This window comes from Cyprinodon variegatus, unplaced genomic scaffold, assembly GCF_000732505.1.
Source record: "Cyprinodon variegatus isolate N-32 unplaced genomic scaffold, C_variegatus-1.0 Scaffold245, whole genome shotgun sequence".
Lineage (NCBI taxonomy): Eukaryota > Metazoa > Chordata > Actinopteri > Cyprinodontiformes > Cyprinodontidae > Cyprinodon > Cyprinodon variegatus.
In genome coordinates this window covers 98303-122533 of record NW_015150698.1, presented here as the reverse complement: position 1 = coordinate 122533, position 24231 = coordinate 98303, and the positions used below count along the sequence as shown (strand labels likewise).

General features: G+C 36.0%; 1 protein-coding gene across 1 annotated transcript in view; it reads right to left on the bottom strand.

Moving 5' to 3' along the window:
• The window catches only part of drp2 (dystrophin related protein 2), a 174248-nt gene that overhangs the window by 63208 nt on the left and 86809 nt on the right, over window positions 1-24231 (bottom strand). Inside the window, exons 3-7 of the mRNA XM_015381980.1 lie at window positions 16956-17112; window positions 7139-7259; window positions 6597-6708; window positions 5389-5545; window positions 3946-4092 (exon numbers count right to left, since the gene is read on the bottom strand). Of these exons, the coding sequence (XP_015237466.1) occupies window positions 3946-4092; window positions 5389-5545; window positions 6597-6708; window positions 7139-7259; window positions 16956-17112 (694 nt within the window). The remainder of the gene's footprint in view (window positions 1-3945; window positions 4093-5388; window positions 5546-6596; window positions 6709-7138; window positions 7260-16955; window positions 17113-24231) is intronic.

The window sequence follows — 24231 nt, the reverse complement described above, 5'->3', positions numbered from 1 at the left end:
TGGGAGATAAATCCACTCACTGAGGAGAATACTCTGAAAAAAATAGATGGGGGGAAAAGATAAAGAAGACAACGCTCTCTTAAAAGAAGAACCTTATTTCAGTGAAAATCTACCATTACGACTCCACCAGAAAAAAGAAATAAAATAAAATACAATCTGTGAATCTTGATTCAAATTGTTTAACACTAATGGAGAACACTGTCACTGCGCCGGGGAGATGTAACTGCCAACTTTGCTGTGTTCAACTATCTATTTGCTGCACAGACAATTTGTCTTCCATAAGGAAGACAAATGACTAAATTACCAATGAACACAAAATATTAGCAAATGAAATCTGGAACTAAATTACTGCTGGTGTCAGACAAACCAAAATAAACAGTGCTCAATCTGTTACAGGAATTAAGCATCCAGTATTTCAATGAAGACAGAACTGAAACCAATGACATTTTTTTTCTTTTCATTCCACTTACACTGGAAAATGGATGCCAACACTATATATAGCTCATATTTTATTGTGGTTCACTTCGAAGCACCCAGTACATTCATGCTTTTTAAATATTTACTTGGCATTTAGTTGCTTTTGCACCAATGTTTAAGTTAAGTTTTTATACCTGCTTATAAGTGCATATCGAACTAAAACTCTAGAAATGTGGAAAGTAACAGTATTGGTTAGTAAAAAAAAAATTAAATTACATTTTTTGAGATGAAGAGTGTGTAAAAGTCAGGTACTGAAAAAGGTTTTTGGTAATAATGCTAAGAATAAGTGCAGCTGTTATGTATTTTTCGTTGAAATTATTACATCTGAGTGAATAATCTAAATATTGTTGTGGATCACATGTAGGACATTATTGTTTACATTTTCCTTTTTGCTTCTATAAATTGCAAAAACATCCAGCAAACCAGATGAATAATACCAATGACTTTTGGGACAAAATTGAGTAATTCTGATTCTGATATAGATCTGCTTGCTATTGACATAATTGACAGGATAGCGAGCAGATGATTAATAGAAAATGTTTTCAAAGATACACACCTGTGCAATTCTGAAAACTTGAAAGCAAAATACAAATTAATAACTTTTGATTATTTAATAATCTCTTCACATAAATGTTAAATCAGCCAATGACTTAACAACATCTAGCTGTGCTAAATATGACTTGCTAAAGTTTAGAGATAAGCAATAGTCTTTTTTGTTTAAATTGAGACTTGTGCAAAAGTTGTTGCAATTCATTTATTTCTATCATCTAAATGGAGGAAGAAAAATCTAAACTGGCTTCAAGAATGAGTGCAGCACAGGGGATCTGTGCTAATGGTTCATGTGAAAGAGAGAGCAGAGTTGCATCTTAATGGGTTCAGCTAAGCTGATTCAGAACAAATATAAAGAAGGACTAAGATCTGGAAAAAAAACTCCCTTTTATCTTAAGGAAAAAATAACCATGAATGCATTGAGTGTTACAGTGCTTTCTCTTTTTTATACATCTACAAACATCAGCCTGAAATGATTTTCCAGATGATCTGCTTTGACATATTGCAAAGTCTCATAATCCATGTGGGGATATGAGTCTAAACCAAATAGGACTGAGTAATGACAGGAAAACATGTTTTTCAATAATATTGTAACATATGGGCACATATTTTTTTAATCTACCAAAACAAGAAAAAAAAAAAGACAACAGCATGTCACGCTTTCTAACTGGGAGGCTTACAAATCTTACACGCTGAGACTCTGTTCTTTTGTTTTCTCTAAGATAACTGTAGGATTCTGGGCTAATTCTGAACCACAGATGCCACTTCAAAGCGGAACAAAGTGGGGATGCAAACTGGGTAGTGGATATGAATTTCCAAGGACAATTCAAGAGGCTCTAAGTCATTATGTTACGAAGAGAGAGACAGAGAGAGGATAAAAAGATGTGCTGGCTGACATTTCAGACAGTGAAATATGATGTCATGAAGGTTATCTAATGGGAACAGGATGTTTTAACATCAGGTGAAAGCTGAGTGGGTTGTATTTGACTGGTAGGAGCAGAGACAGTTTACTGATGGTCGATGCAGCTGATGCTTGAAAAGCACTACAGTTTGCCGTGGTAGTGCATCTATACATTCAGCTCAGCACTGAAGTTCAGGTCAATGTTTTTAAGGATCATTGTGATAGCACACTGCAAATATCAGAGTATAACAATCTCAACAGGATTTCTTTTTTTTTTTAGATCTATAGAGCGTCATGTTTGGGGGGAACCTGAGATTATTTTTCCAGCTTTATGCACTGTATTATCCTGCTGCAGCTTAGTGTTCTAAGATGTATTTTTTGATACAGTGATAATGAATAAATTCTTGTTGTCAACAAGGATATATCAAAACTGTACCAATTAAAAAAATAAAACAGATATGAGTAATAACAGAATCACTGCATCAGTGATTTTTTTCTCATGTATTCTAGCTGTCCCAGCAGGGTGGACAAAAGCCTCATCTTGGAATTTAATAACATTTTTAAACAGAGTTTTATATAAAAACTCCCAAATTCCTACTGACGTCTTTCAAGGCAGGATTTAAGAGTGTTCATGCTGGCTTTTAACTGCCTCTTGATATTACTATCATGTACCACTTTTGATGATCCCCAAAGCAGAAGCTCTCAGCCATATAAAGTATTAAAGATATGAGCAAAATACAAAAAAATGACTCAAAGTTGTGGCTTGCTGTGCAATTCAAATGGGTAAACCCAAGTCTTAGATTTATTATCAGTTTTAAATTGCATGCAAATTGCTTAAAATATGATGTGTGCTGAAATCTGAAATTAATTCTGACAAAAGAGATCAGTCAGTCATCATTGGGCTTTGCTGCTTTACAAAAACAGGGAAGGTGAGTAAAGAAGTCTGCAGTGTACGACAAGGTCCCTATGGACAGGTAATAATGTCATGATCTTGGCGCTGATGTCTGGTCTGATTGCTAAATTCATTCACCTGCTTATCTCCATCCAGTTCTCATTAGCACTCATCTGATCCACCTGCTTCAGCCTTTATTTATCTAGCCTTCAGGCTAGTCAGCAGAGTCAGATTATTTGAGCCTTTGGTGAGAGTTCTTTAGCGTTCCTGTGTTTTCTGATTGCCTGATGCTGACCCGTTCTGCCTCTGGACCTCTGAGCCTGCTTGTCCTCATTCTGAGTTTGCCTGACCTGTCATCAGACTCCTGCTCGATTCTGCCTGTTTACTGAACCTGGAACTATTCCCCGACACCGTTCTGGATTTCCCTTGGGTACCTCTTTTGACCTCTGATCTCCTGGCTCTATCTACCGAGCATGTCTTCGACACCAGCTTTGGCTTCACCCTCTGGGTTATCCTGTCATCCTTCGTGTGCTCGGTTCTGATCTCCTTCCTCTCCCCCGACCTCCGAGGGATCAGTGCTTGGGACGCTCTGGGCAGAGCGCGCCGTATCTCGTTGGTAGCCTACCAGCTGGAACCAACCTTATCCTCTGGGCACGGACTGAACTAGTTCTAGGAATATTTGCTTTAGATCACATCTCTACCTGTTGGCTGAAGGGGAGGTACCAACCACACAATGCAAACTGCTTGCCTTTTTAGTACATGATGGACTATTTATGTGCAATCCTGTGTGGAGATTAAAGGATTCTAAAACAGAGCACATGAAAAACCTCTGCAAAAATGAAGCAGACTGCACTGCTTTTGCAAATTCCCCTCAGAGCGTTGAGATTTGGTCAAAGACACTGATTCCGTAAGAGACTTCTCTTTAAATGAAAGCAAGAGGAAAATGGACCACAACAAATGATGTAACTTATTGACATGAAAGATTTTTTTCTTTCTACTTGGATAGAATCCTCTATAACCTTGTATATTACACTTGTATTTACACTTTTGGATTCTTTGATTACTTCAGGGTAAATTATTGCTGGCAGCATCAATCATGAAGCACAAACCTGCCAATAAACTCTACCTGAAGCACTTTCCACCTGCTGTTGAGATGCTCCAGAGCACGAGCATTTTCCATAGACAAATGGACATCCGAGATTGCCAGTTGGTGGGCTAACTCATTGACCTGCTTCATGCCCTCCTTCACCTGCGAGAGTTCCTCCTTAAATAACTGCAGGAGCACAAAACAGAGAAGAGACAGAGAAAAAGAGCAGAGATATTGAACATAGGAGCAGATGAAACCTTACGATTTATTAATGCAAATGTCAGAAACTTTGAGACACCTCCACTCAGCTTACAGCTGACTGATCAAAGAAAATCTTTTTTTTTTTACTCAGCAAGCTTTAATCTCTGTTAGACAAACTTTTTGACAGCAGCAGTATGCTTACATCTGAAAACTGAAGCAAAAGAATAAGTAATGATACTGACTACCCCTAGTATATGCAGATATGGGTAGTAAATAAGAAGGATAAATATTTGGGGTTAAAATGAAAAACAGAATACAACATACTCAAGTATTGAAGATCAACAGAACAAGCTATTTGTTCTTATCTGGATAGATTTTACTATGCAAGTTAAAATTAGTTGAAGCACAGAAAAAAAAAACTCCAGAAAAAAAATCCACATTAATCCTCTGAAGATGCAAAAAAGTTAAATACAATACCATTAAATATAATAACAATACTGTTTTATATGTGTAGATAAAAGATGTTTTAACAAACAAATCTACAGATATTTCAGTAAATTATGCAAAAGCTTTTAAGGAAGTCAAAAAGAGTCATTCAAATATATCACCTATGACCATAGGTTGATTTCCACATCCTATAGTTGGTTCATGTATATGGGCATCTACAAGTGTCAGAGTGAGGAAGAGCTGAGACATGCAGACGGGCAAGCTGACAAGCCTTCCCCGAAGACTGTGCCCGAACATGTGCTGGCTGTGACAGGTGTCCAAACAGCGACATGATTTTTGTGAAGAGTCCTCAGTTATAATGAACAGTGCAACGCAATTATAGGCGGCAGCGCCACTCGGCACTCCATAATGACTAAACCAATGACCTGTCATTTGTTTAACAACCTCTGTTCGGAGAAGGATCGTAACCCGTGCTGCTTGCAGCATCATTTTAAACTGGCATGTCTTTGTCATTGTCTGTCAGATCATAGCTACAACAGGATTATTTTTGCAGGCAAACAATCATTTTGAAGCTGCATTGGCTGATACAAATCTTGCGTCCTGATGTGGGAAATCAGGGTTCAACTTTTGTTTTTTTAGAAAAACTGATTTAAAAAATCTTGTTTTTCAAGATTTGTTACTTAAAAAAGCTTAACGATGTGGACGCTTTTGGGGCATTAAGAAAAAAAACAACAATCTACAGGAAAAACAGATTTGCATTGGGTTAGTTATGTTGAATAGTTTGAGTGTTACAAGAGTTTGTGCTTTGTGTCGCGGTTTCCAGTGTGTGTCCACCTTGGTGGCATCAATGTGGTCCTGCAGAGAGTCTATAAAGAGGTCACCAACAGGCTCCCAGGCATCTCTCACACCCTCTGCCTGCTCTAGGGCCCCTGCAAGCTCCTCCATGGCTGCCTGGATCTGCAAGAGGCGCTCCAGTGTTCTCTCCATATGCCTGCAGGTTTTGTTGAAATATACAATTAGGGAATCAGGATACTTTTCTTTTCTTTCCATCCATGGATGGATGGATGGATGGATGGATGGATGGATGGATGGATGGATGGATGGATGGATGGATGGATGGATGGATGGATGGATGGATGATATAAAACTGTTTATGCATTAGATAAATCATAGATAACATTTGAACCATTCAAATGTCATTTAGCTGAATCACTAATCCAGAGAATCTAAGACAGAATCCAATGTCAAGAACAAACAGTGATAAACGCTATGGCAACAGTGTATACACAATGTAATGCTGCAGGGAGTTTAATTTACAGCATAAAGAACAAATATAAAGAAGCCATGCAGGATATTTATAGACCAGTTGAATGCAGATATCATCAACAGTATTTACAGATATAAAGTGCAGTGGGTAATGTTCTTCTGTTATAGAGTAGGGAGTGCGGGTAGGTGGCTAACAGGAATAATGAGCAACTATAACGTGCTGTGAGAGTGTAGCAAGGTGAGGCTGCTTATTTTGTCAGACTGTCTCTATCAATCTTTCGGTTTCTGAGCCAGAAAGCAAAATTAAGCTTTGCTTTCCAAAAAAGGTGGTTAATAACAACTCATTCATGATTTAGCATAGGGAGGTTATTCTTTTACATAATACCTTGGTTGGTTTGGATACTTTTTTAAGATAACAAATTATTAAAACATTTTTGTTTGATAGTAAAATGAGCTGAAAAATCTGAAACGTTTAGTTTCAGTGGAAATCTGTAAGAATATGCAAATACCCATTTCCAGGATTTTATGCCTATATGATGCTTTTATGAGCAGCAGCAAAATATTTCTGATTGAGGTGAAACACCCATGAAAATTAATCACAAAAAACCTATTTGAAATTATTATTAAGAAAAACTGTGCTTTCTGTTAACATTCTTTTAATTTATTTTAATATAATAGTTTATCATTTTATGGTAATGAAGCAGAGAAGCTGAATGAAGTTTAATTACTATACCTTGGTAATATCTATAAAGTACAAAAATAAAAAAGTCTCTGACCTGTGGCGGTCCACACAGCGAGCTGTTAGTTTTTCCCACAAGTCGCTGGCCACGTTCGCCTGCTTCCACACAGATCGGCTCACATTCAAAATCCGCCGCCGTGGAGACACTTCTGTAGACAAAGTGGAAAGTAAAATGACTTTATTGAAGCACTAAACATCTATAAGAAATCTGAAAATAGAGAAATTAGTTTCCTCCTGATTGGTGCAAAAAATGGTGATAAAGAGTTGAACGGGAGAAGTTTAAGGAAAACAGACAGATGGGTAAGGAGAGAAAAAGGAAAAGGAGAGAGAAAATAGCCTAGCACACTGTATTATTGATCTAAGCAGATGGTACAGTAGAGCTGATAAACTGGAGCTAATTGGTCCCAAACTGGACTCTTTCCCTAAACTTGGTATAATGCCAGAGTACAGATCAGTGCTAATAACAATTAATGGAGGATTTCACCTGCAAGGAGCCTAATCAAATGAACTCTGAGGGGAAAAATAAGTGTGACATTTTAGCTGGAGCAGCATTTGGCACCTAATATTGAGGGAGCAGACCTTTTCCGTCGGTCAGGGTCTCCTCAGGCTCCTGGAAGGGGTGCTGAGCCAGAAACGCCTGGGCAGACTCCAAAACCGAGTAGATGAAGGGCCCACGAGATTTGACATCCTCCATAAATGCCTGTGGGGGGTGGGGGTTGGGGAGGGGCGGGGTAATATATGAAGAAGGATGAGTCATGAAGGCAAAGCTGAACTTTGTCTTTGAATGAAAAAATACCATCAAATATATCAAACGAGAAACTGATGGGAAAAATAATTTTGTGGAACAAATTGTGCATAATTACTCTTTATCAATTATCACTCATGACTTGTTTTCAAAAGAACAAGAGGAAAACAACACTGCTTGAAAAAAGTTGAAAAGATCATTTAATCAATTTGTATTTTTAGATGTTTTTTATTTCGGGAATAGTAAAAATAGTTTTTCACTCTATAAACACCACGTCTACATTCGTTTAGCAATTAGTAAATCTTTTTTTTTTTTTTTTTTTTTTAAACATTCAACATCCTTTAATTATTGTGATCACCCATGCTTAAAACAGGGTGCTAGAATGTCTTTAAAGAAATTATATTTTCAAGGAAGAGGGCAAAAATCTGTCCTCAATTTAGTTTATTTAGGGAGGTTTCAAAAACTCTACTAATTACACAGTCAGGCTCTATATTAAAAAAATCTGTGTCTTCATACTAAGAGTATTTTAAGAGCTTTTTCCTTACTGATTAGTGTTCATGTAACCGTGACCAAAGTAACAACATATCTTTTCCTTTGCATGTGTTGACATATTTTTATCAGCTAACTCGCTTAAATGAAATGCAGATTTCATTGAGGTACAGCATCAGCCTTGTTAGTGGATACAAACACAGCAAATAGGAGAGGAGTTAGCAACTTTGAATACAGTAGCAGACATAATAAATGCTTCCACCAACAACTATTTAGCTGCTTTCATAATTACTTTTATAACCAGGAGAGAAGTAATTATATCTCAGAACGATTAACCTGTGAATCTCCCGTGACTCTAAAGCTTCCAGGAAACATGATATTTACTTGCCTAATTAATGATTTATTTTTGTGTAAAAATGTATATAACAGCTTTTGAAATAAAACAACCCATCTGAGTTGCATCACATGAGGTCTAAGAGAGAAATAAAGTCTGCATTCGGATTTCAGGCTTAAGGCACCAATTCATTCTTGACTTCTCTATATAAAGAAGAGTGAGTTGAGGTGTATGGGTAGCATACAATGTTTGAAGACATTTTTAAGTAAGTGATGGACTGTATTCAGGAAATATGCATCCTTTCAGGTTTTATCCCACAGGATTACTTTAAAGGATTTGTGTTTGAACAACCACCTAAATCCACCACAATCAGTTAAATTCAAGGGCAAGTGTTGTGGTGTGTGTTACTTACCTCCCTAAATCCTGCTGCAGGGGAAAGTAGTGCTAAAGATACTTTATGAAAGGGATTTGACCGTTTAATCAGGCTGTATTTGACAAAAGCATGTCACAGTTTATTGAAACATTGGTAAATTGTCAGCTTGTGCCAAAAAATAATATGTCTTTCTTAAAAGAGAACCTGCATAACCAAACAGTTGTGTCTGCTTATGAACAACCAAAACTAGACCTATAGAGTGTAAAACGCTGTACATGGAGTACCAGTAAGCCTAGAGGCCCAAAGCTTGAAAGCTAAGAGTACTTACTGTGCAAATCACAGAGTAGCAGCTCATCGTCGGAGAACACACACTTATGCCTCAACCTTTTTGCAATTCCCTGAACCCAGAGCATCTCCTTAAGCTTAGTAAAAAGTCATTGTGTCAACTTTCTCCATCTGTCCACACTAATCTTAGTTCTTTACAAAACACTCTCTGCAGGTGCAAGACTAAGCACCAGGGATATTTCCTCTTTTCACAGTAATTTCTTTAGGCGGAGCCAGCATGTTGAATCCTCTTACGGTATAAAGAGATTACAATTCAAGCAAAAAAAAAAGAGAAAATCTACATCACTAGTTTGAATTGTGAACCTCAACTGTGACACTAATTCAAAGGCTTTAAACAAGAGCCCAACAGGCCCTGATAACGCCCAGGAAGTAGAGCTATACCAAAGCATTGACAAACACCGGCTGCCAATGAGCAAACAAGCAAAAGCATGTGACGACCGAAAGCTGGGGCGTGAGATAAAACTCCCAGTGCAACAGTCATGGAGCAAACCTGCCTGTCTTTCTCCACTTCTACTCACTTCAACCTCTTCACTCCCTACCCCTTTCTGAGTCCTCTCCAGCTCTCTATTCTTTCCCACTCTATTTAGCTGCTTTGCTATGCAAAAGAGAAGCTGAGCCATGGATTTTCAGAGCCAGCTGTCATGTTAAAACTTTAATTCCACCAAAATTTCACACTCACAGGCTTCATCTTTGGTTGGAGGAACATTAACAGAGGAGCCTTCAGATCAGATTAAGATACATTATGCATGAAATGGAGAGAAGTCAGGGGGATGAAATAGCTTCATTGACTTAGTTTAAACATGTTGATGGCATTAATTTTTGCTCCCTCTTGATGCTTCCTCTCAATGTGTGATACATTTTTATCTCATTTTACTATTTCACACAAGGCAGAAAATGCTTCATAGCAGAAATCTCTCCACTGGAGGAACGTTCATTTGTCTCAAAAGCCAGATCTATACATCCATGCCACTGCCAGAAAACACAACCCGTACATGGTATCCCAAACTAATATTGTTGCACATATATTAGTACAAAATAGAATTGCAGTACAAACCAGATGTACACAGAGACTGCAGAATAAATCCACTTACATTCAATAATTCACATTTCTTAAAAAATGTTTCATTCTCCATAGAAAACTCTGAGCGAATTTCTCTTGTTGCTTTGTTGAAAAAGTTTGAGTGCAACTAAAAACACAAGGAGCAGAAACAACATGGATTATAAATAGTAGCTAAACTGAAAAATGGAACAGAAGATTTGGAGTTCCTAGACTCAAAGCTGATTCTTGTTTTAGTGCTGTGTTTAGAGTCAGTTTAGGAACTATAGCTCCAACTCCACCTGTTACAGTTATCTCCATTTAGAGATGGTATGGACATTGGAAAGGAGGCAACGTTATCATGTTTCTGATTTTTAACGGCTAAATTCATTTAAAAAAAGAGCCTCAAAATAAGCAAAATTAAATTGGTAAAATAAAATTCATGTGCTTTTAAAAAATCTTCATATACAGTCTAATATAAAAAATGAAATTAAGAATTAAGAGACTTTTGTCCTTTGAAAAAACAGAAGACAAGAAAAGTTTTTGGAATATGAATGCTATTTTATTTATATTTTCTTTTTTCTTTACTTATAAAAACTTGGTTAAATATGAAAGTAAAGTTTCAGACAATTTATAACCTTTCTTATTGTTAAGTTTGAAACAGCTGGACTTAAATCTGGACTTCAGGTATTTTTAAGAAGAAAAGCAAGACTTGGGAGAGGAACTCAACATATCAATTTTCAAAATAAAATAACTTTATCCTCAATTTATCAATGTTCCCTGGAAGGGTTTTGCTAGAGAGATAAATATCTGGGGTTTTAAGATAGGTGGAAGAATTTGGGTTTTTTTATCAGCTCATTTATTTTCACAATGGTTTATATATAAGCTCTAATAACAGTTGTCTATGTCCAGGTTTGCAGCAGTTGTTCTATCTATTTATTTATTTATGTTTAGCTGTTTTTTTTGTAGAATATTAAGCATCTAAATTTTCTGTTTCTTACTTAAATTAGAAAACTCATACAACTTAACCTACATCCACTTTAACATGTTTTCACTATCATTATATTCTGCTTTGCTATTTTTTATGCACCACAACTATTCGTTTTGTACCTATGATCATAAACACTTTGCTAAATGACTCATGCAATCTTTATTTTGATGGATTTGCTGTAATTAATTTAGCTTACATGTACTTCAGGAAATCGACTGATTAAAAAAAGAACCAATATTTTTAAGATCACATCATGTTATCATGGAAGGAAAAACCCTGCCAAGATGCAATCCACTTTTGAAAAATATTCTCAGGCATTGCAGAACAGGACAACCATGAGATGATTAAAAAGTATAGAAAACACAATGTGACAGAAGACAAAGATGGTGCCAATAAGTAAAAAAAAAACAACTAAAAAAAACTAAAAAAAAATCATACTCAAGGCAAGTGCATCAAAGGACTGAAAAACTACAAACTTTTGGAAACTGCTCGAATTTCAGCCAAGCTGGCAAACAGGATGCCTGTGACAGTCGTCACTATGACATGATGAGGGTGACACTCAGCAGAGATGAGGCCAACAGGCATTAAACAGCAAACAGCTCAAGTCTCCATATAAGAGAAAATGCACAGATTAGGCAAGGCAGAAGACATACAGAGAGTGAGTTGGTGACAAGAGTTTTCAGGTTTGTTATTTAGAGGTAACAAAAACACCTGCCCCAATAATCATGGAAAAGTCTGACGGTTGTTATACTTTCTCAGAAACTACTTCAAAAAGAATCTATAAATCACCATCTTTACTCTGTTCTTTGTCCAATCGAGAAATGTTTCTGACAAGTTTACCACACCGCTCAGAAAGCAAATGATACTTTTCTCATTGTGCAGACATTACTACCATTTACTGCTCTATTCTTTATAGGCCAATAGTCAAATATTACATTTTTAACATCATGGTACAGCTTTTTCTGTTATTTACAAAAAACTTTTTACAGCTGACTTAAAGTATTCCTAAATTCTGAAATAATTAATGGTTTTAAAAAGGGGAACATTTATTTAATCAAGCCTTCTGCTGGTGGGGTGTGTCTGGAAAAACCTCAGAGTGAAGGTGTACAGTGGCCATCCAGAGGCCTATGCCCCCTTAGCTTACCCCTCTTGATGTAGAGGAAGAGCCTTGAGCCCCTTCTGAAAGGCTGAGCTTGAAATATAATGACTAAGTTGGTGTTCTGCCACCCTTCACAGCAGGCTCAAGTCACCTGCTTCAATCTCATTTATTCGGTCGTGAAAAACTTTAATAACTTTAAAAATTTAATAACTATAGGTGAGAACAGGAATTCAGATAAAAAAAAGTAAGCCCAGAGGTTTACCATTTGGTTCTCTGACGATTCTGCCATAGTAGGCCTCATCACAGGTGGGGAAGACTCAAAGTACCAACACTGGACCCATAACCTCGTAGTCTGGTGCCAGCAGAACCACCTTCTTATTAATGCAAGAAAAATCAAGGAGCTAGTGGTGGACTTTCGCAAAAGCAGAGCCACCCCACTGACACCAATTAAAATCCAGGGAAGAGACATTAAGATAGTGGATAAGTACCTAGGTGTTCACCTGAATAACAAACTGGACTGGACTCACAACACTAATGCTCTGTATAACAAAGGTCAGATCAGATCCTTCCTGCTGAGGAGACTCAGGTCTTTTGGAGAACACGGGGAGATCCTAAAGACCTTTTATGACTCTGTTGTGGCATCAGCCATCTTCTATGGAGTGTCTGTTGGAGCAGTGGCTTATCTGTAGCTGAGAGAAAGCGGCTGGAAAAGCTATCAGGAAGGCCAGCTCTGTGATTGGATGCTCTCTAGACTCAGTGCAGGAGGTGAGAAACAAAAGCATCCTAACTAAATGTACATCTCTGTTGGATAATGTCTACCACCCCATGCGTGAATGTAATGCTGAACTGGAGAGCTCCCTCAGCAATAGACTGCTGCACCTTAAATACACCAGGGAGCATTATCACAGATCCTTCCTGCAGCAGCTGTAAGACCCAACAACCTCAATAAGTTGTGCTGATTTTTAGACAATCCTGCTAATCAATATGCTAATTTTACAATGCAGAAGCTTAGCCCACAGTTTACAGTAAGTGATGTAAGAAAACAGTTACTTCAGCGATAGTATAAAGGTGTTACTTTATTGTATCTCTTATAATATATCCGTTGGTTGTGCTGTTCTTTTTAAATCTCTTTGCAGGGGATGAAGCAGACAAAAGATGTTTTGTTGTTATCTCCCTTTTATCTCTTCATTCTTTCGTCTTTTCTCCTTTTTTTCAGTTTTTCCTTTACTCTTCTACTTACATTGCAGTGTCCATAAAATCTGTAAAACTCCCTGCATAATTATAATAATGCTATTTATATGCATAAATCAAGCGGAACACTATGGCTATAGCCGTACTGCTCTACTTGTGAAAGTAAAATCTGTTGGGCTCTCTTATTGGCATCAAGACAATTGTTCTTATTGCCACATTGCCAGACAGGACACTGTTAAAAAAAAAAAAAAAAGGAGTTACACATCTTTTGCCAGTACATATAAGCTTTCTGCTTTTTACAAAAAAAACAACTTGGAAACGTCTGAGGGAGGAGGGGGAAAGGAGGAGGGGAAAGGTAGTGCAAAGTCAAATAGTTTGTCAATTAGCATTAGTTTTATCCTGAAGGGGAGCATTTGTCTTATGAAAAGTATCATTCACCACGGATATGATTAACCTGAACATGGAAAAATAATAGATCCAATAATTCTATAATACGCAATCCTAAATATGAGTTGAAATAATCAATGCTTCTTATTTTCTGATCCATGTATAGATTTTTCCATTTGCGGTATGCTAATGCAAGTATCCCTCTGCCTGCTCTGTGTTTCTATAGCAGGTTTATAACTCCCCCTTTGCACAGAGCACACAGCTCTATATACACTGTCAATTAAATCTTTTTCAAGACATTTGGGATTCCTGCAGCTGTCCCACGAAGAGGCCTCATCACCATATGTGAAAGCTTTTTGTGTGAAAGAATAACTGAAATTTCATTGAAGATTTCTAACAGTATGGTGGGTTGCTTTTTAAAAGAGCCCAGGTTCTGACTTCACATATGGTCAGTATGAATATAATTAAATGAGAATAGCTAGCACACTTCCTACAGGTGTTTTTGATAAATCTGGAGTGCCAGATGGTTTGTTACACAGATTCTCATTAGAAGATATGGTTGGCCTTTGATTCAGCAAACCATCTGTAGATTATTATTTAAAATAGATTCAAACACTCAAATCAACAACACACGATATATAAGATGTTAAAAAAGGAAATGAGAGATAAATACATGAGTGCATCAACTACAGTGGGAGCATTTTGGGGAGATGATTTGTACCTCAGCTGGGGAGATCTGCCTTTTTTTCTTTTTTTTTTTTGAAGGCTTACATATTTCACAGTGAAGTATCTCCATTTCTGGATCACTGACCCCTGAACAGGACGTTAACTGGCTATTTCTTTGCTGTTTATTTTTGTGTTAAATTAGCCAATTCTTGGTAAGTTGGATACAACAAAAAAAAAAGTATGTTAAATTCCAGAAGCTAGTTATATCACTATATCCCAATGTATTGGCTGTATAGCATTGTACTAAAACAACCTTCTACTTTGTATTCTTTTATATTCTTATCATAAATCAGACACATCATTTTTGTAAAAAAAAAATGTTAGGACTGTAAATTTACAGTCATATGTTTATATTACTGTTTTTTTATATATATATATAGATATATAGATATTTTTTTTCTATTTTTCAAGGCTGCTTTAAAAAAAAAAAAAAAAGATCCCCCAGAGAGCTGTTCCAAACGAAATTTGTTTTTCTTTTACACTTGATTAAACAAAATGACTAAGTCTACATGTAAGTCTAAATTATGCAAAAATTTCAGTCATAATTTTGTTTTTGTCACCACAGTCAGACAGCATTAAAAGCTCATTATTTTCTATTAATCTGTATTTTGTAATGTAAGTATCTGACATTCTTAAAACACATCTATGCTGTTAAATGTTTGTTAGAATAAAAAAATCCTAAACAGCATGAAAAATGTTTTCAAAGTACTATAAGGTACAATTAAGTAATTATGATTTCTAAAAGCCTTCTGACTTCTCTTTCTCTTTTCATTTAAGTCATTGATACATTTTAGCTTTCAATCCCAACCTCTAAATACTGCTCCTTGATTGCATCCAATGGGAACCAGCTGGAGGCTCACCAGGGCTGAGGAGGAAAAAGGTAAAAAACCCTAACGCAGCTCAACAACATCCTAAAATATATCATGTCTGGAGCTGAGAGTAAACACTGTAAAGTTGGGTGGATTAATGCATGTACAGTTTGGTTATATATTTTAACCCCATTTTCATCCAGCTCCAGTCATAGGAGAGGCCTTGTCTACAAAGGATGTTGTAGATGAGATAGGTAGTTGGTGTACTGCACTATATGCATCTGCAATCATGTGAGCTAAGTGAACATGGCTCATCTCAATGGGAATCTTCTCCTTAACAATCCTGTTTCCATTGTGCTTCTCCTCTTTATATAATGACTTTAGAATCTTCCTAAAAAGTAGGCATTTATATCAGAATCAAAATAATATTGTATACACAAAGGTGCAGGTGTTGACATGTTATGGTTGTCACAGTAGCAGTGATGAATAAGTTTAGTAGAAAATAAAAAAGGATACAGTAGCTAAAAGGATTGAGTCATGCAGTAGAGGTGAAGCTTTAAAAATGAGTTCCTTCAAAATGTTGTAGACCTTGAAGTTGCCTGATTTTATTGCTTTATATAAATATGTAAAGGTAGTTAAATGTATATGTAAGTAAGAAAAAGTAAGAACAACAAAATAATTGTAAAAAAAAATTAAACTCGCTTTATTTCTTTTTTACAATATAACCATTTATGTGGTAAACATACTTTACATTTAAATTACTACCTTTAATTTTTTTAAATTTTATTTTTTCAAGTATGAATTAGTATCATCTATCCCAGGAAACAGAATTTTATATAAGCAATGGGCCAGCATATAATAATCATATTTGGAAAAATTTGTAATAAACCTTGAAAATAAACTCACATATGTCCAAAGGGCCTCTTACTGTGGTTTCGATAATCCTTACTAATGAAAATTGTATTAATTTCCAACAGATATTAATACTCAATGACCTGCTTGTATGAATGTGGCTGGAGGTAACAGAATTGTGGAAGTCCAAATTGCTCTTTTTTGTTTTATTGGCTATGAAAACAATAATGAGAGGGAAAATAAGGGAAGTACATAGAGAAATTATGTTATTACAGCATAATAATACAGCATAATTCACATCAAAACATGAATTATTATTGCAGACAGTTTGAATGTGGGAGAATTTACTTACAAGTTATAAGAAAATGCTAAGCAAAATGCTATGGATTTTTAGTATTTAAGAGTTTTGCTAATCTTTAAACCGAACAAAGAGGCATTACACTGTAATGTTTTCCTATCATCGGGCAATCTCAGCCTCTAACTGAGTCTTAAGGTGACCAAAGGTATCAAGGTCAGAAAAAAAGTATAAATTCAGCACCTATCTAATATTGACTGGGACTGGACATTAAATGTGACTCTTGGTTATCTCCCACAAGCTGTAGGAGTAGTCTCTCCATCTGTTAACTCAAAGCATTCTTTGTGGTTGTAGATAACAAACCTTCTGCAAAAATAATTAAAGCTCATATGTTTTGCTGTATGTGAGATTTGATAGTGATAGTAAAAACATGTTAAAGTGGATGTAGGTTAGCTGTCACAAAGAAGCAAAAAGTTTCCATTAACAATAGTTGGTAAACAGTAGTCTAACTTTCACACTGACTGCTTAGACCACAGAAAGTACAATTGTTTCAAACTTCAGCTCTTTTACACATTCTTTTTACAAAAATATGTATGCAGGATTTAAAAACAGTCAGTAAGATGACTTTTTGTCACCTGTTTAATGCTCATTTTTTACAAAGTAACAAACAGTCAAGTGTGATTTATTTCTGAATGTATTAAAAACGTACTGCTGTACACCTTACCTGATGGAACTCTCTCTGGTGCTGGACGGCCCCCACGTCACCTCCTATGGGCAGCTGCTCCGATAGCTCCTCATCCTTGGCTGTCAGCCATTCTATGATCTCCTGCAGGGAGAGCTGCAGCTTCCCGCTGTTGTCAGAGAAAGCTTCGAGCCGGGCCCTGCCAACATACATACACATAGGGAATGGATTAGCAAACAATTTCCAAAGAACCAGCCAGAAGATGACATGAAGTCATTGCTTCCCACCCAGAATGAAAACATAAAGCTCACTCTATTAGTTTTTTTAATATCTATTATCTTTTATTTTACAATACAGGTGAGCTTAGTTTTACAGAGTTTCTAGCAGCACTATTTAACTACTATCTTCTCGAAATTTAAAGTAAGAGACTGAGTTTACAGCTTTGATCAGATGTACTGTTAATTTAAGGGCATTAATCCTGCTAATTTGGAGCTTTCAAATATTTATTTTAAAGACTAACTGTTACTCAACAAACTACTTTTATGGAAAACAACAAATAGTTACACAAAACTGGATGTCAATTCCAGATATATTAAACCAGGTACATTTGTTCATATCTGTCTTTAATGTCTTAACCTGAAAAGGTGAAGGATCTTGTGATGACCACAGAGTGCAGCTCTTTGCAAACATAAAAAGCTTGTCTTTGACAGGATTAAAAGGAAAGATCCATAACCAAAAAATTAATTAATGGAACATTCTAAGGTCGTGTTACAGCAGAAGGGAAAATGTAGAATCACATGTTTGGAAAATCCTTTGGAGTCATTTCAGTTATTTATTTTTCTTTAGCTTATTTTTTGTTCAAAATGTGAGGTGAACAGCATCCACATAAAATGTGCATGGACAGTAAAGATTAAAAATAGACTTTTTAAATACAAAGAAAATAATTCAGGTGAGTATTTTAATTCCGAGAGGGCTGCAGCATCTGTAAAGCAGGGTGATCACAGTAGCATCATGTGGGGATATTCTTTTTTACTTTTGTATTGCACATAGTGGGTTGAATAATGACACTAGGACCTCCACTAAATAAAAAAAAACTGACCTCTATCCAAAGTGGTTGAAAATTGTAACACAATTGGATCACAACTTGACATTGTTCCCAAACACACATTTAAATTGGTTTAGGGAATAGGAGTTGGCCATTACACTTCTGGAAGGGTCTCCCTAAAACACTTAGTGTAACTGGATTATTGTAGACCCTGCTTATAGACTACAGTAGGTCCATGCAAGCATATCAAGCAATTTTAGTGAGTTGAACCATTTTTGCCATGCATGGAAGAAAATTGTTGATCTCTTCAAAAAGGAAGTGATTGAAGTCCACATTTGTAAGAAAAATGTATCTTAATATTAGTAAAAAAAATATGAATTTTGTCTTTGATAAGAGAGAAATGCTGTCAAACTGTCCTGCTACCTCTACTAATAGCTGTTTGGCTTTGGCAGTTATGTTTAGGTAAGTTCTCTATGGGTGATCACATATACTTAACTCAACTGCTCAGAATCAAAATGTGTTGTGTTTGCAAATGTGCCACTATCTAATGGAAAATAAACAGGTTTTCTAATTTGATAAAACTTTTCCCTGAGGCATTGGGAAAAAATAATAATGTTGAAATAACATTTTTTATTAAATTATAAAAGTTTTACTTTTTGTGCCAAATAAATTTCAGATTGTATTTAGGAATTACTTTTATTGTCTGAGTTTTAGAAGTCATAGCAGTTCTGTGTTGTAGTTCTTGAATCCTGGGATAGGGAGATATACTTGCCTCTAACCAGAAAGCCCCACTAGGCACTGCCCATTGGCAGCCAAATACTTCCAAATGGAAGCAAACAAACTTGAAAAGCTGCAATGACAAATAAAGACAAATATAAAAACGACTAAATCAAAATATATAGTCCTGTTGATGATAAGTGTAATAAAATTATCAGTGACACAAACTGTCTCTGAGTAACGAGCTGTAAACTGCTTATGACTGAATGGCAAAGTCAACACAAAGACACAATTGTAATAGACATGCTGTCCTTAAACGTTGCACTCAAGCATTTATAATGTATAGCCTTTAAACAACTACCACTTGACTAATAATAGCAGGATATTAAAATAATAAAAAGATTTATATTTAAAACATTCGCTGGATTTAAAAAATGTAAACCAGCTAGCAGGGTGGAAATTAATTTAGCTGATTTTTGTTCTTAGTTTCTGCTCCCTACTTTCAGTATCAGAACATCCACTTATTTAAGCTGCTTGCTGGTCAAATCTGACATACCTTAGTTTGATTTTAAGATCATTCAAATAAATCCCAATTGAAAAAGATGCCTTAACAAAGAAAACTCTTTATTGTGTAATCAAATTATGACAGCCATCCTTATAAGCACTTCAACAGGCAATCCAATCCAATAATAACATTCTTGGTGCAAAACCTTTAAATGAATTATTTTTTTACAAGCTGAACATTATTTAATTGAGAGACAGTTACACAGAGTGACATTTACCTGTTTCATTTGTTTTGTGTGCAGACACCATAATAGTAACGAGTCTGTGATGGAGCACTTTATCTGCTGAAGCATTGAGAGATGGTAAATATAGATGTAAACCGAACAAGCTTAATAGCCTTTTAGTGTGAATGATAAATTATTTTTTAGCATATTTACAGCATCTGCCTATGATGGGCTTTGCTTCTTTTTTATATTTGCATTCAAATTTCCTCTTAGAAACAGCACTGAAAAATGAAAAATAACAGTTTAACAGGAATACAAAAATAGATGATCATTTTGACAAGACTTTTAGTGTAAATTACAGTAAAATAGTATTGCTTCTTACCAGCAGTAACAAAATTGGTCCAATTAGTTGAGTTTCCATTTGAAAATATTTAATCTACTTCTTTCAATAATTAGATAATGAACCATTTGAAGACTAAGCCGATCAGTTTGCTAAACATATCAGGCAAAACAGTGAATACAATAGGACTATTTTTTGGAGTATTCATAAAAAGTAAAAAAAAACAATCCACTAGACTTTGTTTTCAAGTTTGTAGACGTTTTGCTTCCCATCCACTAAGCTTTTACAACTCAAAATGTCAGCAATAGCATTTAGTTTAAGGCGTTATGGAGTGTACCTAAAAAAAAAAGTATTTTTATACAGCAGGTACTTTTTGGAGTTTTCAGACCTAGACTCAAAGGAAAAGCTCTTCCTCATTAAGAGAATTTCAGGTCAGGTGCCCTGCGGCCCACATTTTTTTCTTCCACATTACACTGGGTGGATATCATGCCAAACAGACTACTTATATTCCATTTTAACCTGCATTTTACTATTTTGCTTTATTCTCAGTATTCCCTCCTTGGTTTGATTTGGGGTCTTGAGACATAAATCTCACTTATTCAACGTTACCAATAACCTGCAGATGTTAAACAACACCAGGTGTACCTGGAGAAACCACTGCTATAGCCTCATGCCACAAGAGGTGGTGAAAAAAAAGCTGTAAAAGAAATTATTGTGAAAGGAAAATAGAATCCCACAAAAAATGCAAGTCTGAATGCTGTGTCATAGAAAAAAGAATGCAAGGTTGCAGAGGTCCTGAAGGTGTGCAGGTGGGAACTAGAAAACTACAGACAGAAATCCAAGACATGATTTTTGCACTAAGTGCGTACCACCATCCTCGAAAAAAAATGTTTGAGAAAAGAACTACTCTTGCATAAATGGCACAGCTGGCACCAGAGGGATGAGGGCATTGTCAAGGTTCCCGGCGTTTCAATTACTCACACCAAGGGAACTGCACTCAGATATCATTACGCCTGTACATCACAATTTGCCGGCACGTCAGATCAGAGATAATAAGGTTGAGTGAGGAGAGTAGCCCGTACATAAAGCTTTTATTAGTGTGTGTGTGTGTGTGTGTGTGAATTGATATTCAGAGGATATCTTAAGTGTAAATAGAGAAACACTTAAAGGTTTCTGGCCTAATTTAATCAGGTAGGATCTAATCAAGCAATAGCCTCACTGACTAGTCTAATTAAAATTAAATTATGAATGACAATTGCATAGCACAATGTATATGATGAGAAGTTGAATACATTCACCCATTTTCTCTCACCATTCACCATGGGCATTTTATAAACAACAATGCCATAAAGGAACAGAAATCACTGTAGGACGATTTGCTGGAAATTTAATGTGGCACAGATGAGAAACATTGAAGATCACAGAATATTTAGAGAGATTTCAGTTCCAGAAGAGGAGGTGGAAAACAAGGAGAATTCAGGGATGGTTAAAATATAAATAAGAATGCAAAAGCCTGTTTAAGTGAAGCAGCAGTAATTCTACTAGCCTCCTGTTGCTCCTTCCAAGTCAGTTTGTAGACTTAATTGAATAAGAGGAGAACTGTTTCCCCTGCAGAACGACCTTTCACTCTAAAACAAGGTGCAAACACACACTGACTTAACAAGGTTTCCATGTCATGTCAGTGACAACCCAAGTCTGGGATACATTAAGCAAGGTCATCCATCAAAGGATGATATCGAGAGTTTTGTAGAGAAGCTTTAGAACACTTCAAACACTAATGCTGGGATTCAAACTTGAAACACAGGAAAAAGCAGAGACTGCTACAGCTTCCTGTAAGTACACACAGCAGGTGAGACAAATAAAGAACCACTTGCACTATTATGGAGTTGTCTTAAGAGGACAGTGTCTGCCAGAAAAAAAAAAAAAAACTGGGTAGGGTAAGCTGTAGGAAAGCTATACTAAACCTCTGCTAGGATGGGATTCTTTCTCTGCAGGAAAGATCTCTAAATAAGAGCAACACCATATGAGCAGCATTGGGCTTGTTCTTTTAGCAGAGACTTTTCTGCTAAAAGAATAAACAGAAAGGAAAGCTGAGCATCATTGTCTTTGTAAAGAGAAAATCAATGCTGAAGTCAAATGTGCTCCAACTGAGGAGTTTTGTTGTTATGGAACAATAACACTCAACCATGATGGATTTTGCGTTTTTCACTGCACATTCTGCAGTTATTGGCAACCCTAAAAAGAAGATATGAGTACAAAAACCTTACAGTTAATGAATTTTATGGGAACTGCTTTGCTGCAATTGTCCAACAGCAAACTATTACCCAGATGCAGTACTTCCCTTACCATCCTACTCATTGTGTTTGATAAGAAGATATACTTCACATTTCTATCGCTGAAAACCAGCAGATCACGGGTCATTGATGACATGTTTTTCTTTAGAAACTCTTGTCAAATTTAAAGGAAGGATAAATTGTAAAGCTTCAGATATAGCGATTAAATGAAAATTTATTAAGATGCAAGCTGCTTGGTGGTGCAATTGTTACTGGTGGCTTGCAAAGCACCTTTATCACGTGAGATAAAATGTCATCCCTACTGAAAACTCCTCCTTGGTATGGATGTTTTCATGCATGGTGGTTTGTCCAGTGTGTCCCTGTGTTGCTCTGAGATTAAGACCATCCCAGAGTGTATTCTGCCTCTTGTCCAATCACACTGCAGATAGGTAACAGCTCCACATCCAGTATTGCATTGTGTTTTTCAAATTAGAGTCTGGCAAAGATGGATGAATGCATAAACAAAGATGGATGTATGGGGTACCTATGGTATCAATTTTTTTTTTTTTTTTTTTGCTGAAAGATGCAATGAAAAATTGGCTTGTTAATGAAATCAGGCAATTTTTTTACCAACACTAAAGGTGATTTAAAATAAATTCAGAAGACACAAAATCTGTGAGGAGTTTATGTTGAGTAAAGTTTATTTTAAAAGTTAATCAGAGCTTTTCTCTCTATTAAATTGCGACAGATTATTGTTAGTGCCTAAAGAGGAATCAGGAATGGACAAATCAGTGGGTCAGATCTTTCATTATACCTGCGGCATGCATCTCTAATCCTGTGGTCCTTCAATGCAGATTTTTTAACAAACTGATAAAAGTTAAGTTGTTCTTTCTTCTAAGAATGTTTATTGTGTGAACTTGGCACAGATATAATAATATATAGATATTCTGAATCAGTATGCACATTTACAATATGTGTATGCACAACCATTTTGTCGGTTAGAGGAGAGTTCAGCTTCTCAGATAGCTGGGTTCTAGGCTATTTGAGGAAGTGAACCCCACCATTTCTAGCCAGCATTGCTCCACCTTCCCCTCATCCTCAGGCTCTTGTCCCCCATGGCAGACATGATACCTGAAATAGCCACAGTATGACATCAAACACCAAGATTATGAGCTAACAAAGTTTTTTAATTAAACAATAATATATATTTCCTTAGATGTGTTTTAGTTCTGCAGACTGCTGCTTGTTCTAACTCTAGACACATAGATATTTTAATTAGTTAATTTCTATAATCATTTCTTCAGGCAAAATCATCTATTAGAAAAGTGTTTTGAAAGGGTTTTTCTGTGTGCAAACTAAATGAAATAAGTTTTCTCTTACTTTCAGGGTTTCAAAAAACAATCACAACCTGTAAAAAAAAAAAAAAAGGGACATTTATAATTCTAAAATTGCAGACATCCATGTTTTTGTATAATAATGCAACTTGTCACCAAAACACATCTAACTCGTCCAAAGTCTTGGAAGTCTAGTCCAAAATCTTAGAATAACACCAATAAAAGTGGTTGTACTTACATCTCATCCCAGATTGTGTTTCTATTTTTGCTGGAAGCCTTGTCTGCCTCAGCATGAGTCTGTGTGTATGCTCAGTGTGAGCAAAAAATCCTCATGACTATTCTAGCATTAATCAATACAAATGGGCTAATGGACATAAGGTGTGTACAGCTCTCCCTGTGTTTGTAGCACATAATAGACTCAACATGTTATCATTTGCAAACATCACATGACAGGAACAGGATGTTGCTCCAACAGTAAACAAACTGAGATGCATTGGGTATAAAACTTGTATGCATACCAGAAAAATTAAATGAAAATAGCTGAATAAGAATGAACAAAATATGAAGCAAAACAAATGAGTATCAGTAAAGCTTAAAGTTGAGGGCGAAGAAGGGGCTTGTTCACATTTTGGAGTAGTTTAATATTGTTTTACAATTTCAGGGGTTATAGTTTTTCACATGGTCACTACGTTTTGACATGATGAGATTTACTTACAGTGCTGTTTGCTCTAATAACTTCTTATTTTTGCACAGGTGGGAATTGTCTGCACGAATAAAGCAGTAATAGAGTTATTATGTGGGGTTGTGAGTTTAGTAAACCGTGGAGAGAAAAAATAAAAGATAATTGTTTTTCTTTGTTCAATCTATTTTGCCATTTTCTG